The sequence below is a fragment of the Capra hircus genome, chromosome 17 (assembly GCF_001704415.2).
Source record: "Capra hircus breed San Clemente chromosome 17, ASM170441v1, whole genome shotgun sequence".
NCBI lineage: Eukaryota > Metazoa > Chordata > Mammalia > Artiodactyla > Bovidae > Capra > Capra hircus.
This window is the reverse complement of record NC_030824.1, coordinates 11054029-11071382: the sequence shown is the minus strand read 5'-3', so window position 1 is coordinate 11071382 and position 17354 is coordinate 11054029. Positions and strand designations below refer to the sequence as shown.

General features: G+C 51.2%; 1 protein-coding gene and 1 long non-coding RNA gene across 3 annotated transcripts in view; one reads left to right on the top strand and one right to left on the bottom strand.

Moving 5' to 3' along the window:
- Nucleotides 1-4888, bottom strand: part of LOC106503025 — an 84346-nt gene extending 79458 nt beyond the window's left edge. Inside the window, exons 1-2 of the long non-coding RNA XR_001296707.2 lie at nt 4545-4888; nt 4411-4460 (exon numbers count right to left, since the gene is read on the bottom strand). This is a non-coding gene — a long non-coding RNA (uncharacterized LOC106503025). The remainder of the gene's footprint in view (nt 1-4410; nt 4461-4544) is intronic.
- Nucleotides 338-16052, top strand: TBX3 (T-box 3). 2 transcript variants are annotated; one of them, XM_018061190.1, is made up of 8 exons: nt 338-4199; nt 5857-6124; nt 7039-7098; nt 7360-7506; nt 9439-9515; nt 10596-10753; nt 12167-12843; nt 14699-16052. In XM_018061190.1, the coding sequence occupies exons 1-8, from the start codon at nt 3811-3813 to the stop codon at nt 15170-15172; spliced, it is 2250 nt and encodes a 749-aa protein (XP_017916679.1). In that variant the 5' UTR covers nt 338-3810; the 3' UTR covers nt 15173-16052. The 2 variants fall into 2 exon arrangements, with proteins under 2 accessions (XP_017916679.1, XP_017916680.1); XM_018061191.1 differs by lacking the exon at nt 7039-7098 and having other exon boundaries at nt 2824-4199.

The window sequence follows — 17354 nt, the reverse complement described above, 5'->3', positions numbered from 1 at the left end:
AGCCTCCTGGGGCCGAGTCTGGGAGGTCAGTCATAATTGGCGGAAGTTTGCAGACCATTAGCAAGATGTCGACATTTTCGATTCAGAACCCCACAAACTTTCCTCTCCCGCCTTCCTCTCTGGCGCGCTGGAGTGGCAATGGGGGGTCAGGAGTGGCAACTGGGGTGACCCCAGGGTTAAGGTGGAGCTATGGGCAAAAACAGGCGCGTGAGAGAAGGGGCCGAAATCGCGGTTAAGTCCACCTCCACCGTTGAGGCCAAAGGCAAGTTGAGATATTTACAAGTGAAATCAGCAAGCTCCCCTCCCACAGTCCAAAACCGAAGCGAGGCCAGCATGCGGACGACCGAGTAAAATGTCTCTCTTCCTGGTCATCTGGACGCTTAGGACACCGATTGGGTGGATGTGGGTGTGTGTTGGGGGTCATCTCGTGCTTGCAGAATTACTTTCCTTCTCTTCGGTGCGTCGGAGCAGAGGTTGGCCGGCGAAACCAGACCCCGGGTTTGGGGCCGCTGCTGAAAGCACAGCGGTGCGGCCCCAGGCTCCCGCGGCCAGCAGAGTGGGGGAAGGGCGGGTTTCAGCCTCCGGAGACTGGTGGAAACCCTGCGGTGACCTCGGTGGACGGTATCAGAAGGGGAAAGGCCTGGGTTTCTCGCACCCTCCGGGGTCGGGCGGCCAGGGAAGTGGGAGGGGGCATCGTGAGCCCACACGCTGACCCCCGCCGCTCTTGCACCACCACCTCAGAGAGAGGCCGAGAGACCGGCCAGGAGAAAGACAGACCTAAAGGGAGAGAAAGGGGCGAGATGGCAAGCCAGATGGAGTTCGCAGAACCACTCTTATTCTCTCTGGTGACTTCAGGGAATTCTTAGCGCTGGCGCCAAGCGCTCTTAACCATGTGCGTCAAAAATGCGAGGCTGGAAAAATCTCGTCGCCTCAAAAGTTCCGCCCCTATCTCGGCAGGGTTGGCCCATAATGGAACTGCATTTTTCACACTCCCCCCAACTTGCTCCCACTTCGGAGTGTGGGAGCTGGGGGTTTAGGGGTACACGAGGCAAAATGTAAGAGAGGGCTCTGCTGGTTACCTACACACAGTTACACGCACAAAACAACCCGAGCCTGGGAGTTCTTAACCCCCTAGACCCCGAAATCAGTCCTTTCTTGGTTCCACTGGAGAAAGTTCCCAGCTTAGGAAGGGTAATAGAATACTGTCCCCAAGACGTCCCTCCATCTAAGCAGGGATGGCGGCTAGAATTGGGAAATGTGGATCTGGGGAATCCTCTGACCCGGACAGGGACCTGCGGTAACAGTTACCAATTCGGCGACAGGTCTGATGGATAAGATCCTGTTGCGTCCCTCCCCTTCACCCTTGCTGAGCAACACCCCCCCCACACACACACACACACCTGAACTGGAGCCAGTCACCTCGCCTCTGGGGTGGGGGCATTTCACGGTTTGTTTTACAAATTCACCCCCGACTTCTGGCGAGATAAGTCTCCGGGTGGAGAAAAGAACTGAGGCACCAAGAGATAATTGCGATGCCTGGAGAAGATACGGGCCTGGAGCACCTCCGCCCACCAGCTCGCCCACCCCATTCCAGCAGCTCCTCACCCTGCTGACCGCCGAGGGGAGGGCGGCGGCTAGACGAGGACAGGCCCAGAACCTAGTCCCTCGCTGTGCTCACTTTGTTCAGATACCCTCTCTGCTCTCACACACACATTCAGGTGGAAAACCGGGAGCCAGAGTCCAAATGGAAGACGAGATCTATCTAAAAGGGCTGGTAAATCCATTTGAAAAAAGCCCGAATCCGCCTCCGGAGTGAGCTGAGCGCAGACCCGGGGCTGCCGCGCAGGCTGGGTCAGTGTTTGCGTGTATATGGCTTCCGCGGGCGGCTGAGCCCTAGTGGACTGCCGCGTGTTCGCGTACAAATGTGCTGGGGGTGTTTGGGTCTCCGCGCATAGTTTCGGGTGGGGCGCGGTGGGGAGAGAGCCCCCTCGCGTGGGCTAAGATCTGGCAGCACCGCGTGCTCGGGAGCCCGCGCGCGAGCCCTGCTGCCCGGGCAGACCGGCAACGAGAAACACCCGAGCTCGGGAGCCCTTGAGCGGCGGCCGGGAAGAGCTTGGCTCCACGTGGGGCCGGAGAGAGCGCACAAGCCTGGAGACTCGGCGGCGTTCGCCTCTCCGCGGCGCCCGGCTTTTGTCGCGCCCGGCGGCCGGATGGCAGCTCACGGGAGCCGGGGCCGTCCGCTCGGCTCGCCCGGAACCGGGTTAAAAGGGTGAACGGGAGAGAGAAACGGCCGCGGCGGCCGGAGAAGCGAGCCGAGCGCGCGAGAGGCGAGCGCCCCTGCCCGGCGCCCGGCGCGCTCTCCGCCTTCCTGGCCAGCCTCGCTAGCGCCCGCCTCCCTCCGGCGTGCTCCCTCCTGCCCAGCCTCCTCCCTCGATCCCGGGCTGGATGACTGAGGCATTTCAGACATGGACTGAGCCAGAGCTAGCGAGCAAGAGAGCGAGCTCCGGGGCTGCGGCGATCTCTCGATAAGCCACCTAGAGGCGACTCGGTGCGCGCGCTCCCCAGTGGCTCCCCGCCCTCCCTCTGATCATGTTGACATATTCACAGGACAGGCAGTAGTACCGTTGCGGCGCTGCGACGTTACAGTTTCCGACACCTTCTTTTTATAACTCGGCTCTATCCCCCAGCACTCGACCTGTGAAAACCACGCCTATGCAGCAACACAATTGGTCCGAAAGCGTCAAAGAGCCAATCAAGAGGCCTCCGGCTCCCCGCAGCCCACAGCAGAGCCCGACCTTCTAGACCGCCGAGCAGACGCCCGGGGAATTCTAGAGGCGGAGGAGGGTGGCGAGGAGCTCTAGCTGGCTTTCTTTCGCTCCCTCCCTCTCCTGGCGCTCCTTCTCCCACTCCGGTCTCTCTCTCTCTCTCTCCCTCTCCCTTCTTTTCATTCCCCTCCTCCTCCCCCCCTCTAAATCCTCCCAGCCCTGCGCGTCTGGACGCAGATTTAGGAAGGGAATTCGCTCACGTTTTAGGACAAGGAAGAGAGGCGCGGGAGCAGAGCACACACAGCAAGATTCGGATTGAAACCCAGACACCCTCCGGAGGCTCGGAGCGGAGGAAGGTGGAGGAGAAGGACGAACGGAAGCCCGCTTGCAGTTCAAGTTTTGATAGCGCTGGTAGAAGAGGGCTTCCATCAAAGATTTTTTTTTTTTTTAAGGAGAGAGACTTTTTTTTTTTTTTCTGCTCTCTTCGCTCGCCGGTCTAGCGCAACTGCAGACGCCTCCTGCGAGCCAAAGGGAAAGGCTAGAGACGGGGGGGCGGGGGAAGAAGAAGGAGAAGAAAAGGTAAAAAAAAAAAAAAAAAAAAAAAGTCTCCTAGGAGAGCAGTCCGCATTGGCAACAAAGAACTGGGGGCTGAGGAGCGATCGCCGGGACCCAGGGCAGGCGTGTCTATTTCGAGCCAAGCGGCAGGGCTCCGGCGCGAGTCCAGTCCCTGCTCGTTCCCCTCGCCTCGGAAACCGACTTCCAGGGGCGGCTTTTTGGAAACGCCAGACACCGGGACAGTCACCCAAACGACTATGTCTCCTGATTTCTCGCCTTGCCCTCTTTAAAAGCGGCCTTCCCCTGCCCCAAAGACACTTCCCACTCTTCACTTTGAGGTGCTTTAGCTGTGAACCTCCCACCGCCTTTTTTTTTCTTTCGCTTTTTCCCCCCGTCCAAACTATGCGCTGCTGTTAAAAAACAAAACTAAACTAAACTAAACCGCTGCGGACTTGTTCCCGGCTGGAGCCCAGCGCCCCGCCTGGAGTGGATGAGCCTCTCCATGAGAGATCCGGTCATTCCTGGGACAAGCATGGCCTACCATCCGTTCCTACCTCACCGGGCGCCGGACTTCGCCATGAGCGCGGTGCTGGGTCATCAGCCGCCTTTCTTCCCCGCTCTGACGCTGCCTCCCAACGGCGCGGCGGCGCTCTCGCTGCCCGGCGCCCTGGCCAAGCCGATCATGGATCAATTGGTGGGGGCGGCCGAAACCGGCATCCCATTCTCGTCCCTGGGACCTCAGACCCATCTGAGGCCCCTGAAGACCATGGAACCCGAAGAAGAAGTAGAAGATGACCCCAAGGTACACCTGGAGGCCAAAGAACTTTGGGATCAATTCCACAAGCGGGGCACGGAGATGGTCATTACCAAGTCGGGAAGGTAAGCAAGCCACGCACCCTCCCCGCCCCCACAACTCCCATAAGCGACTGGAGGTTACTTTTCTCCTTTTATTTATCTTCTCCCAGAACAGTCGGTTTGCCAGTTATTTGACTTAGAGGAAAACTTAGTCCCCCCCACCCCACCTCCCAGCCCAGAACTGTGTACAGAAACCTCCCCGGCCTTGCCCCAGTGATAGGAAATTTCAGCTTACCTGGGCGTCTGCAGCGGGTGGTTTTTCCTACCTGGTCTGCATACCGGGTTCTGTATGGGATAGAATTTTTCAGTGGTATGCAGATATCTTCTGCAGGAAGAAAGAAAAGCACCCCCCATTGCAGGAAAACTCACTGTGCAAACCTTTCTGGACCATCCCTGTGTCTTTGTAGATGTTGTATTTTTGTCTGTTTCATTTTGTTCTCGGAGAGAAACACTGAACAGCTCTTTTTGTTTGTGTGGTAGTGGGAGGCCTGGCAGAAACTGCCCTGCCCTTTCGGCCCTCCAGCCTAGCTTCTGGATCTGGAGGGGGCCTGAGCCTGCCCCCTGCCAGGGTTAGAGAGAAATCAAAGGCGATTTGGGGTTTGTCCATGCTGCTTCGTGTGTCTGTAATCAAAGAGAGAGTTCAACAGGCAACTCTGGCTGATTCAGATTGTGTTCGCTGACCCAAGGAGCCAGCAGGGAGACACGTACTGCTGTTTCATGTGTGACTATATTTTACATACTGTTTAGAGGTCCTGGCCTGAGCAAAACGTGCCTGTCATTTAAAGTCACTGATTTTTTTTTAAATGGCATTGAAGTCTATCAAGGCATACAGTTGAAGGCATAAAAGGAAAATCTTCTCTTGTCTTTAGCTCTGTTTCCGAGCTGAACGAGGCCAAAGTTTGCAACTTACCCTCCAGCCCAGAAGACAGTTTCACAGCGATGCATTCTCTGCTCCCTTTTAAGTCAAAAGTGCAGAATGCTAACACTTTAGGGAAATAAAGACCAGTTTGGTGGTGGAGTCTTGCAGTTTGGGTCTGGTCCCGAGCAGTGGGGGGAATGTGGTTAGCAGCGCGCTAGGCAGACTGGTGATCAGGCCTCTGAGTCCACCCCAGTCTACAGAATTCGTTTGGAGAACTCACCGAAGTAGTTTCATTTCGCCAGCAGCGGGATTACTGTTCCACAGCAGAGAGGGGTCCCGACTTGACATTTCTTTTCTTGATCCGTTTAACATTTTCTCATCCACGGGTGGTGGAAAACTCTAGCCTTGATTAACCAAAGTCGACTAAAATCCTGCCCCAAGCTGTTTAGAACTAGACACCGGCAGGAAAAGGCATAAGCAAGAATTTCCCTCTAAGGAGGGCAACCTAAAAAGTCACACAGGGGGCCAAAAAATTACAAGGAAATTATTAGACAATGTAGAGAAACCCAGTGCCCCTTATTCACTTGTTTTGAATCTCGGGCCATTTAAAACAGAGACATTGAAGCGTATTTAATTCTTCTGTTGCTGAAGGAAGCAATTTTGCACTCAGTTATCATACTCTGAACCGGTATAAGATCATCAATTGTAACAGAAAGTTTTAAATTTGATTGAAGTATTTTAGCATAGAGGGTCAAACCCAAGATTCTGAGTGATTTTTTTTTTTTTTTCTGTTTCTTTTCTTCCCTCTTCTCTCCCTTATAGGCGAATGTTTCCTCCATTTAAAGTAAGGTGTTCTGGGCTGGATAAAAAAGCCAAATATATTTTGTTGATGGACATTATCGCTGCGGATGACTGTCGCTATAAATTTCACAATTCCCGGTGGATGGTGGCAGGAAAGGCTGATCCTGAAATGCCGAAGAGAATGTACATTCACCCGGACAGTCCTGCTACTGGGGAACAGTGGATGTCCAAAGTTGTCACTTTCCACAAACTGAAACTCACCAACAACATTTCGGACAAGCACGGATTTGTAAGTTTCACTGCTTGCCTTCCTAAAATTTCCTGTCTTCTCCCTAGCAAAGGCAGTGCTTTCCACTTCCAGGTAAAATCCAGTTTCTCCCTCGCTCTCAGTTACAAAGCATAGCAAACTTGTTCGATCCACAGAGAACTCCGGGGTGTTTCTTCTCTTTGGATAATAGAAGGCCTGGCGTTCTAAAATAAGTGAGGGGCGAGAGAACTTTTATAGGCTCCTGTTCTGTGGCAAGGCCAAGTCTTGGTAACTGCTTGACCTGACAGGAAAGTTAAAAACCCATCGTGAAGATGGAAAATCAACGTTAAAGTTAGGTATTCATAAAGGATTTGTTTCGCGATATCATACTTCTATTTTGAAACCAGTCATAGTATTGTTTGGGAGGGTTTTAAGGTTTGAAACCTCGACTTCGTTGGTGAGACGGTGTGGGTACAGATTTTGAAAGATTTTCTTCCCTTGGACTAAAAAAGAATTGGGCTCAGGTGAAGGTCAGGTTTACCAGAAACGAGACCTAGATCTCCCGGTACAAAAATTGCATGTTTGTTGCGAGTATATATGTGGATTCAGCGCGGGAGTCCCTAGAAACTTTCCAGAGACTTAGATTGCTTGTGAAAGTCGAGCAAAGGACCTTTTGCCCCCTGCCCCTACACCTCCCCAACATTTCAGTAAAATAAACAGAGTGATAAGTGAGGAATAAGCAGAAAGATTAGGCCCAGGAAGACATGAATGGCCTGGACATATCTTCAGCGAGCAGGAATTGCATTTGAAGCCCTTGATTTGATTAAGGCATAAATATTCCTCTCTAGAGTTCAGCCTTTCAGGGCTTTAAGTGGATTGGGCTCATCAATTAGTGGGCGCTTAAAGGACTGAATCATTTTGTAAATTAAAATGCATGTTTTTCTCTATCTTTTAAGACTTTGGCCTTCCCAAGTGATCAAGCAACGTGGCAGGGGAATTATAGTTTTGGTACTCAGGTAGGCTAGGGTTCAACAAAGCAACCTTAGATGGTGAGGGTGGGGGGGCGGGAGGGCACCCTTTGGAAACTGAGGAGCAATTTGGATTCTCCAGAACGTAACATGTGGGGAGCTGAAGATTCCCACTGAGGTACTCCGAGAAGGTGGGCTCCCTGGTGCCGTTGGTGGGGTAGACGTCAGCCTGGCAGGGGTTCTAGGAACCCATTGGTCCTCCGATAAATCCTCTTGTGATGTGTGTCTCTCCCCTTCCGGCCCCTGCAGACTATACTGAACTCCATGCATAAATACCAGCCCCGGTTCCACATCGTGAGGGCCAATGACATCTTAAAACTTCCTTATAGTACTTTTCGGACGTACTTGTTCCCCGAAACTGAATTCATCGCTGTGACTGCATACCAGAATGATAAGGTAACCAAAGTCGCTTTCTTTTTTAATGGTGATATTAACACCTCCCCAGCCCCACCCCCATCCCTTAAGCTGCTTTGGGGCAAGGATGAGAAAATTACAAGAGCATTGCAATGGGAGTCTGATTTTTCTTTTGTGATTTGACTTTCAGTGGAGCTTGGGGGAAAGGGGGCAGCGGCACATAGCAGAGGCAGAAAGAAAATTAAAAAAACTTAACCAGCTAGGGATCCAACGCTGAGTGGAAAAAAAAAAGCCAAACTAACACTGCCAGTGAGAAGCTCCTGGAACCACCTTAAGGTCGCCTGCCCCACCCCCACCCCAGCTTTCCCCTGTCTGTTTCAAGGTTCATCCTCTTTTCATTCAGGAAGAAGGATCCAGAAATCAGGTTCAAAAGGAACCAGCTAAAAATTGAAGGCAAAAGCCGGTAGGGATCTTGGAAGGGGAGTCTCAGCGGAGACCAGATTTTCTCCCCTAGCCAGAAATCCCGAGTAGCTGGTCTGGTTTTTATTACCTTTTATGCTGCTGTGTTTTTTATGGTGTGTGTATGTATGTGTGTGTTTGGAAAAAACCTACTCTGATCACAGGGTCATGCTAATTGAGTTGTCTGAGGCTTTTGAGATGAGATGACCAAAGTTACCACTTCATTTGAAGGGTTTTTTTTTTTTTTCCCCTCCCTGGGCCTGAGGCCGGGGATTAGGAGTACCCCCAAATGGAAGAGCAGACAGCACCTGGTATGTAAGCTATAGTGGCCTGAAGGTCATGGGTGTGTGCTCAGAGCAACACAGAGAAAGTGCTACCAGGCCACCAGTCTCCAGCATGGCTGTTAGCAGGCAGTTACTGAGGGTGGGGATGAGGGTGGTGGGCGGGGATGGGGGCCACCTGAGGACCCCTGCTCTTCAACTTCTGAACCCTGGTCCTCAGTGCCAATCCATTTTATTTCACTCTCACTATGTATGGGTCCTCTGTGGCCCGCTGATGGGGTGTTCAAGGTATGTTTCCTTCATCTGAAGACTAAAGACATCAGAGTCTCCTCTCCCTGAAAGAAGTAAAAAGGAATTGACTTCAAGAACAAGAATCCATCCAGGGGCCCTTTTTCCACCTCCAGCGAATTCTGTATACATCATCCCCTTCCTCTGCCTCCATCCCAGGAAAGGGATTTGAGAGATGACATACGATTTTTCCTTAGCGTGTAAAATGCACACTCCTTCTAGATCCAGTACCCTGTGAATCTAAGTTGTTAATGGAATAATAAAATATAGCATTTTTGATCAAAGCAGCCACGGGCCTTCTCCACCTAATGGCAGTGGCAGGGGCATATAAATGAAAACAAATGTTTCCAGCGGTCATTCTGTCCTTTTAAATCTGTAATTGTCAATATTGTAATTCCTCAAACACATCCCCCCAACCCCCAACACCCAGCAAAAAAATCAAACCCAGTCCAGCACAAGGGTACTGAAACCCCATAAATCATTTTATTAGATGTACAGAAAAAGTTGGAAGGTTTGCTGTGTGAATGTGTGTGCACGTGTTTGGGCAGGAAATATACCATAACATATTTTATGATCAATTGCACTATATATAAAGAAAAATCAAAATGAAGGCATAATTTTAAGATCCACAGGTTGCCCTTTTGACAACTTTTTCATTTCTAAGCCCATGTGGTTGGCTGCCCAGGCAGGGTCATTGTAGCTCAGAATCCCTGGTTTGGCCTCCTATGGGCAATGCCAGCCACGGCACACTTCCCTTTGGTTTTCCTCCTGGGCCCCCTCAAACTTCTGCTGTGTTCTCCTCTCTCTCTTTAACCTGGTATATCCAAATGACTTCTCCAGTGGGAAGTCAGATTTCGCATGGATCATTTGAGTTGGGGGGCAACCTCCGGGAACATTCTAGAAAATGAAGCCAATGTCTCTTTCTTGCTTGTGTCTCCTCCTCTAGATAACTCAGTTAAAAATAGACAACAACCCTTTTGCAAAAGGTTTCCGGGACACTGGAAATGGCAGGAGAGAAAAAAGGTGAGCTGTGGCGGTCATTTCTCAGACAATTTAGAAAATCACTTTTCTGAGACCTAGGACTCAGCTGTTAGAAGTGGGATGCAGGCCCTTTTCTTGAGAAGGGTGGTGGAAGGGTGGAAAACAATTTACTCCCCCTTGATCAAGAATCTACAGATTTCACTACACTATTTTTTCTTCTTCCTCCATATTACCTTAAAGAAGGTCAGAGAGGCCACCCCCACAAATGTCTCTGGAAGAAAAGTATCAGGAATAACAGATTATATACAGACGCCTATTAATTCCTAATTAATTTAAGTTCATTCTGGACAGGTCCCAGGAAAGGACTAAGCCATTCACAAAACGCTTTGGAATTTTTGCAACCTTGTCTTAGATTGACAGACCCTAGGCCCCTGGAGACATATATGGCTCCCTCCTTCTGTGGAGACATGTATCATTTTGTATTAAGCTGACAGCTGGATGGTATATAAAAGAAGCTCTCCCCTCCCCCACTCACTTTCAAAGAATTTTGAAAATCAGCGGCAACTTTTAACCTATCCCCTGGGGGAATGGGTGGGCATTAAAAAATAATTTCTCACGTGGAAATAGATTCTTTTTTAGTCCGATGAATGTGTTGGTGAAACGATTACAGTAAAGTGCACCATGAAATAACCACTTCCTCCCAATCTTAGCAACCAGTCCGGAGCTGGTCTGCTGTTTGTGTTCACTACTTTGAGTCCTCTGTTCTCCTTGGTCTGTGAGGCTGGCTGCTCAGCAGATCTGGCCAGCTCCCATCTCCCCTCTTGCTCTTGGCATTTAAAGAGCAAGCCCCAGCCAGTGCCCCTTTCCTAGGGAAACCCTCTGGTCTTGAATACAAGCCTTCCTCCCTCCCTCGCCCTGGGCTATGGTCTTCAGCCTAGTCCCAGGGTCCTGAACAACACTTGGATCCAAGTGGCTGCCCCTGAGGTACAGAGATTTCTAGGAATTAGTGTCATCCCGGGTGCAGGCCAGGTGAGGTGTGTGTGCCCAAACCTTTTGGAGAGGGTGAAGCTTTGCAGAGGGGGGAACATTCTGTATAATGCTGGGTGTCGGCTTCTGCCACAGAAAGCAACTCACCCTGCAGTCCATGAGGGTGTTTGATGACAGACACAAAAAGGAGAATGGCACCTCAGACGAGTCCTCCAGCGAACAGGCCGCCTTCAACTGCTTCGCCCAGTCCTCCTCCCCGGCCGTGTCCACCGTAGGAACATCCAACCTCAAAGGTGAGCCTGGCTGCCTCTGACTTCTCAGATTTCTCCAGGTCTTGGAGGTTTGAATGAAGAGTTGGGAGCTGGGAGCATCCACCAGGGAACCTGCCCCTCCAAAGTTTCAGATCCTTCTAGAAGTTTGTAAAACGGAAGCCAACTCTCACCAAGGGTGATCAGGGGTGTCCAGCCCCTCAAAGTTAGTCTGAGCTCTCAGATTCCTTTTTCCCAGACATTGGTCTGGCAGGGATGAGGGGGTGGTCTCTGTTCCTGTGTCCCCTCTGGGGGTGGGAGGCCGGAGCATCCCTCTCTTTTGTACCTCCAACCAAGTAACAACTTATTTTTTTTAAATATCTTTGAACTCTAGCTTAAAATGTGTTGGGCTGGAGTAGGGGTGAGGAAGGGGGGACACGGGAGATTCTCTGCCACTTGGAACAGGGAAGGGGGCTGAGAAAAATTCAGCTCTAGAGCCACCCTAGACCTATGATAGGAGATGGAGCCTTGAGAGTGGGAGCTGGGGAGGGCAGGGGTGGAAGGGGAGGAGCTGCTCGGATCCTCAGTTGATTTCCTGTGTTTAAAGAGCAAGAACTATTTATTTGGAAAGACACACATGCTCTCAAGGGGAAGAAACCTATTTTTTAAGTGAAATAAAATGAAAGTCCTTTATGTCTTCAATCTGTTTAAGCTTTAAACACAAAATGGGATCGCTTTTTCTTTTTTTCTTTTTTTTCTGGTAGGACACCCACAGAGGGTGTGGTGACAGAGAAAGAGAATCTATGATTGTCTCCAGGCAGTGAGCAACACCCCACCACCCCCCCACCAAACCATCACCCATCTCTGTCTGCAGAGACAGGCAAACAGAGAAGGCTCCGGGGAGTGTGTGTGTTGGGGGAGGGGTGTTCACGTCTGCCACTGCCGATTCAGACGTCAGGGTTCTCTCCAAACAAATCTTCCTGAAAGAGTCCACAAATCTGTGGAAGGGACTGAAATCAATCATTCAGGGAACAAAGCGGGTAACTAGAAGGTGTTCCTGCCCTGAGTTTTAGTGTAAATCAGTTTTTATTTTTTTAAAAGTGAATTTGCAATCCAGTGCGGGGGAAAGGCCAGTAAAAGCTTTGTCTGACCTAGTAGGAGAACAGTCCACCTGTATAAAATAGTAAAATTCACTACTGCAGGGAGGATCGCAGCTCTAGCTAGACTTGAAATACATGACTAGCTGGTGGAACCCTTCCCCTAAAGTCTGAGGTACTGTCACAGTCCCACTTTGCAGATGAGAAAACTGAGGTGCAGAGGGGTTAAGAGGCTTTCCCCGGGTTGCACAGCTGGGAGGTGGCCGAGCTGGGGATTCCAAGTGGGGCACTGGAGTTCTGCTGGCCCAGGTTTTAGAGCTAACGCCCTTCCGCCTGGCTTGTGTTCCCCCTCCTGCGGTAGATCTGTGTCCCAGCGAGGGGGAGAGTGACGCGGAGGCTGACAGCAAAGAGGAGCACGGCCCCGAGGCCTGTGACGCAGCCAAGATATCCACCACCACGTCGGAAGATCCGTGCAGGGACAAGGGCAGCCCGGCCGTCAAGCCGCACCTCTTCGCGGCTGAGCCCGGCGGCCGACCCCGGGACAGCGGGCGGCTTGACAAGGCGTCGCCCGACTCGCGCCACAGCCCGGCCACCATCTCGTCCAGCACCCGCGGCCTGGGCGCCGAGGAGCGCCGGAGCCCGGGCCGCGACAGCGCGGCCACGTCCAAGGCCGCCGAGGAGGCGCGCGTGCTGCCGGGCAAGGAGGCCTTCGCGCCGCTCACCGTGCAGACGGACCCAGCCGCCGCGCACCTGGGCCAGGGTCCCCTGCCTGGCCTCGGCTTCGCCCCTGGCCTGGCCGGCCAGCAGTTCTTCAACGGGCACCCGCTCTTCCTGCACCCCGGCCAGTTCGCCATGGGGGGCGCCTTCTCCAGCATGGCGGCCGGCATGGGGCCTCTGCTGGCCACAGTGTCCGGGGCCTCCACCGGCGTCTCGGGCCTGGATTCCACGGCCATGGCCTCGGCTGCCGCGGCGCAGGGACTGTCGGGGGCGTCGGCCACCCTGCCCTTCCATCTCCAGCAGCACGTTCTGGCCTCTCAGGTATTTATCAGCTGCCTCTGTAGCCCCTCCTTCCATTCACTCTCCTTTGCCAGCCTTTTAGAACCAGACCCTCACCTAATCTCCCTGCCTAATAATAATAATAATTCATTATTATTACTAGGGGCAAGACTTATTTCATTGATTCATCATAACCTCACACTCCCCCCTCAAAACTTAAGAAAACAGTTTTCCCCTAAGTAAAGGGCTGTGTCTAGCAGAGTAGCTAGGTGGCATACCAGATAATAACTCTTCACAGCACTTCCTTTATGCCAGGCACTCTTCTCAGTGCTTGATCTATTCTGAGTTTTTCGGTGATCCTATGATCACCTCCACCTTCTAAATGAAAGAGCAGAGCTCGGAAATGTTGAGTAACTTAACCAAGATCACACAGCTGGTAAGTAGGTGGTGGAGGTAGGTGGTGGACATGAGTCTCTAGCCCTAGGCACTCAGACTCTGGGGGCCTTTTCCAGGGGCTGTGATTTTAGCTTCAGAGTTGAAATGTCTCTTAAATGTTTTACAGCCAGCCCTCCCCCAACCCTAGGGAGAGACCATGGCCTGGGGATGGGAACTGACTCCCTGCGTATGAGTTGAGTCTGTACCCTCCAGTATGAAGCTTCTTCCCTGCCCCCTCCCATCCCTCACTGCAAGCAGGCCAACCTTCTTCCCAAAGGGTTAATAGTTTGTGCACACGTGGGAAATGTCAAAGGACAGGGACTATGGGGCTATGGCAGGCCTAGCAGCCTGTGTAAGGCTGAGACAGCTGTGTGGGGGCTCCCAGCAGCTGCGGGGGAGGAGGGGGGAGACATTTCAGGCCGCTGGAAGTACTCTGAACTTGGGCAAAAAGATTCTATGAGGTTTTCTGCACGCCCTTGCCTTTTGTTTTGTCTGAGCACATTCGTCTCCCTTCCCTGAGCCAAGAGGCAGGACTGGCCTCCTCCCCTCTGGGGAGGAGGGAACCAGAAAAGGGCTAGCTTCTGCCCTTCCGCCATCCCTCCCATCTCTTGATCTAGCCCTTTCTGGAGACCTCACTGGTAGGTAGGTGACAGGTGGGTGAGGGGCTGCCTGGCTCAACAAGTAGTAACAGTACTACTGAGGCAATGGGTCCAAGATAGCTAGCCCAAGCCAAGGCCCCAGGATTTGAATTCTGTTTCTGCCACTTGCTAGCTGAGTGGCTTCCTATACCCTGGGGCCTACCTCAGTTTCTCCACTTGTAATATCTGGGGCTCTACCAGCATATCTGGGCCTGGATGATTTCTCCATCTCTGTTCATAGCAAATACCCTTTACTCTCTCCCCTTCCAACCTGCCCTCATCCCTTTTCCTTTTGCTTAAGGATCGTCCCCAGATTTATTTATTTTTTTAGAAACTTCTAGAATGGAGTGGGAGGACTGTGAGGTGGGGCAACAAGAATGGAGGGGGCCGAAATATATGTCCAATAGTTTATGCCCTCTGGTTTTCAGCCAGCTGCTTTTGTGGGGTAGACTGTAGCCCCATTTAACAGGTGGAACAACTGACTGATGGAAGAATTTCCAGCAGTCTTGATGGCCAAGAACCTTATGTGAAGCATACTGCAGGCAGCAGCAGTTCATTTCATACCCACGAAAGAATGAACTTTTCCGTTTTTGCCATACAAGAAAGCTGAGGCCTAGGGAGTAATTAGGCTCAGATTTAGGTCTAGACGCAGAAGTTGGAGCGTCCTGCTCACCATCCCGCCCACCCCCATCCCAGGGAGTGAGGTTAAGGACTCATCCGAGGGGATGGTGGGGGGTGGAGGAGGGGTGGTGGATGAGCTCGGCTCCTCCCCACCGCACAGACCCGCTCGCTCACTCTGCCCTGTTGTTCTCCTCCTTGCCCAGGGCCTGGCCATGTCGCCTTTCGGAAGCCTGTTTCCTTATCCCTACACGTACATGGCCGCAGCGGCAGCCGCTTCCTCGGCGGCAGCCTCCAGCTCCGTGCACCGCCACCCTTTCCTGAACCTGAACACCATGCGCCCGCGGCTGCGCTACAGCCCCTACTCCATCCCCCTGCCGGTGCCAGACGGCAGTGGCCTGCTCACCACCGCCCTGCCGTCCATGGCCGCCGCCGCCGCCGCCGCAGCGGGCCCCCTCGACGGCAAGGCCGCCGCCCTGGCCGCCAGCCCGGCCTCGGTGGCCGTGGACTCGGGCTCGGAACTCAACAGCCGCTCCTCCACGCTCTCCTCCAGCTCCGTGTCCCTGTCGCCCAAACTCTGCCCGGAGAAGGAGGCGGCCACCAGCGAACTGCAGAACATCCAGCGGTTGGTCAGCGGCCTGGAAGCCAAGCCCGACAGGTCCCGCAGCGCCTCCCCGTAAACCCCTCCCCAGAAAAGTCTCTTCATTCCAGTCCAATCCAGTCTGCAGTGCACTTTGTCGGATGTCACATAAACCGCGGGCGTGCAGTGAGGTCAGCCCTTTTTTGTGGAGCCCTGTCTGGGAAAGGGGTGCTGGACTCCCTGGAGAGAATGTGCTAGAAACAGGCCCTGTCTTCTTGGCTGTGGTTTATACATCCGGGATCTGGCTCAGAAACGTCCCAGTTGCATTGAGCTGTTGGGGTAGGAGTTAAAGCGTTGGCTGCCAGAGCAACTCCTTGGGGGCTGGTCTGGAAGCTGTGGGAAGGTCCGAGGTAGCCAGGCCCCAGGAGGGGAGGTGTTGAAAAGTTTCTCCCCCAGTGAAGATATATATATATATATGTTTGTTTTTTTTTCTTCACCGTCCCAAGTGGAAACAAAATTGAAAAAAAAATACTGGGGACAAATGGATACATTAACATGATTCTGTTCGTGAAGATTAAAAACTTTCTAGTGACGTGCATATCAGTTCTAAATAAATTACTGGGCAGCATTGTTTGGGGAGGGAAGTCTCTGCCATTCTTGTTTAGTCTGTATTAAAGAAATCTGTGTCTTTTTAATAATTCTTGTGATGTTTTAAGAGCTCTAGGTCTCTTGCATGTTCCACAATAATGTATTTGTGGGTTTTATTTTTGAATGCTTGCTTTTAGAGAGAAAATATGACCCCTTATCTTTTCCTAGATCATTGACAACCCTAAGGGGGATGACTTAAAAGGAAGGGATGGGGAAGATACCAAAAATGAATTTATTTTATCTAAGCTCTGTAGCAGGATTCATGTTGTCCCTCTGGCAGTTCTTTTCTGTTTCCTGTATATGCAATAACAAGGTTTTTAAAAAAAAATAAAGAAGCAGCGAGACTATTAGACAAAGTATTTATGTAATTATTTGATAACTTGTAAATAGGTGGAATATGAATGCTCAGAAAATTAAACTTTAATTTATTGACATTGTATATAGCTCTATGTAAATAGGATTGCAGCTGTCAGGTTTTGTGGTTTTGTTTTCCTATAGTCAGTTTTATTTCAAGGTCACAGGATCGCTTTTAAAAGTAGAAAACACTTTCTGCACCAACACCAACATACTTTTCAAAAGAGTCGTCTGCAAAGAAAATTTCTTTTCTAATGTCCAAAACTGGGGGAAAGTGCTATTTGCCTATTTTACCGAAAACTGGGGAGGTGGTGCCACTTCCTAGCCCCACCTGAAATTCCTAAGAGTGTTTTTGAGATTGCTTGGGGCGGGTGGGGGGGGTGGGGGTGGTGGAGAGTGCAGAGGCTGTGGTTTGACTTTCTAATTTTTCTTTCCTATTTGTATTTGCCAGTCTCTGATTTCTTCAAAACAAAGTGGAATTAACTACTTACTGTCCTCAGTGTTGATGCTTTGAATTGGTGCCTCTAGAGAGATATATTCACAGTTAAAAAGTCAGGTGCTGAGAGATGGTTTAAAGACAAAAATTCATGAAGGTATATTTTGTGTTATAATTGTTGATGAGTTCTTTGGTTTTCTGTATCCCCCCCTTTAAAAATCTCATTGAAATTTCAATAAATTTTTATTGAAATGTCTTTGGGCCTCCTGTTAAGTGTTTTTTTTAGGGACCTTTCCTGAAAGTGGAGTCAAATCTTTCTTCTCTAGCTTCCTTTTTAGCCCCTTCTCTTTGCCTTTAAATAATTAAGACCGCCCCCACTGAACCCAAAAGAGATGTCACTCAAGTTACAAAGCTAAAAACAAAAGTCCCTTACTCGGCCGGCGGAAGGGAGCAGCTTCAATCTGAAATTACTTTTCCTTGAAATTAGGAAGCAAAACGAGAGGCGGAAGGGGGCCTGATTAGAATTGGATAGAATCGCAATTGCAGATACTTAAGTTTTAATGGAAAAAGAATGTTCGCTCCCTAAGTCAGTGTTTCCCAGCCGAATCCGATCAAAAATGAGTGCGAGGACCGCGAACGTTTTCGTTTGGGGTTCGCTGTTTCTCTGCGCTTCAATCTGAGCCATCCAAGTCAATTTTTTCTTGCCCCAGTGTGCAAAAAAGAAAAAAATAAATAAAACTCTAGCAGAATCTGCCCGCGGCTAGCCCCGGCCTGGCAAGGGAGCAACCCTCCAGGCCGCCCGAGAAAGGGACAAACTCGAACGTCCCCTGGAGTCTCCGGTGTC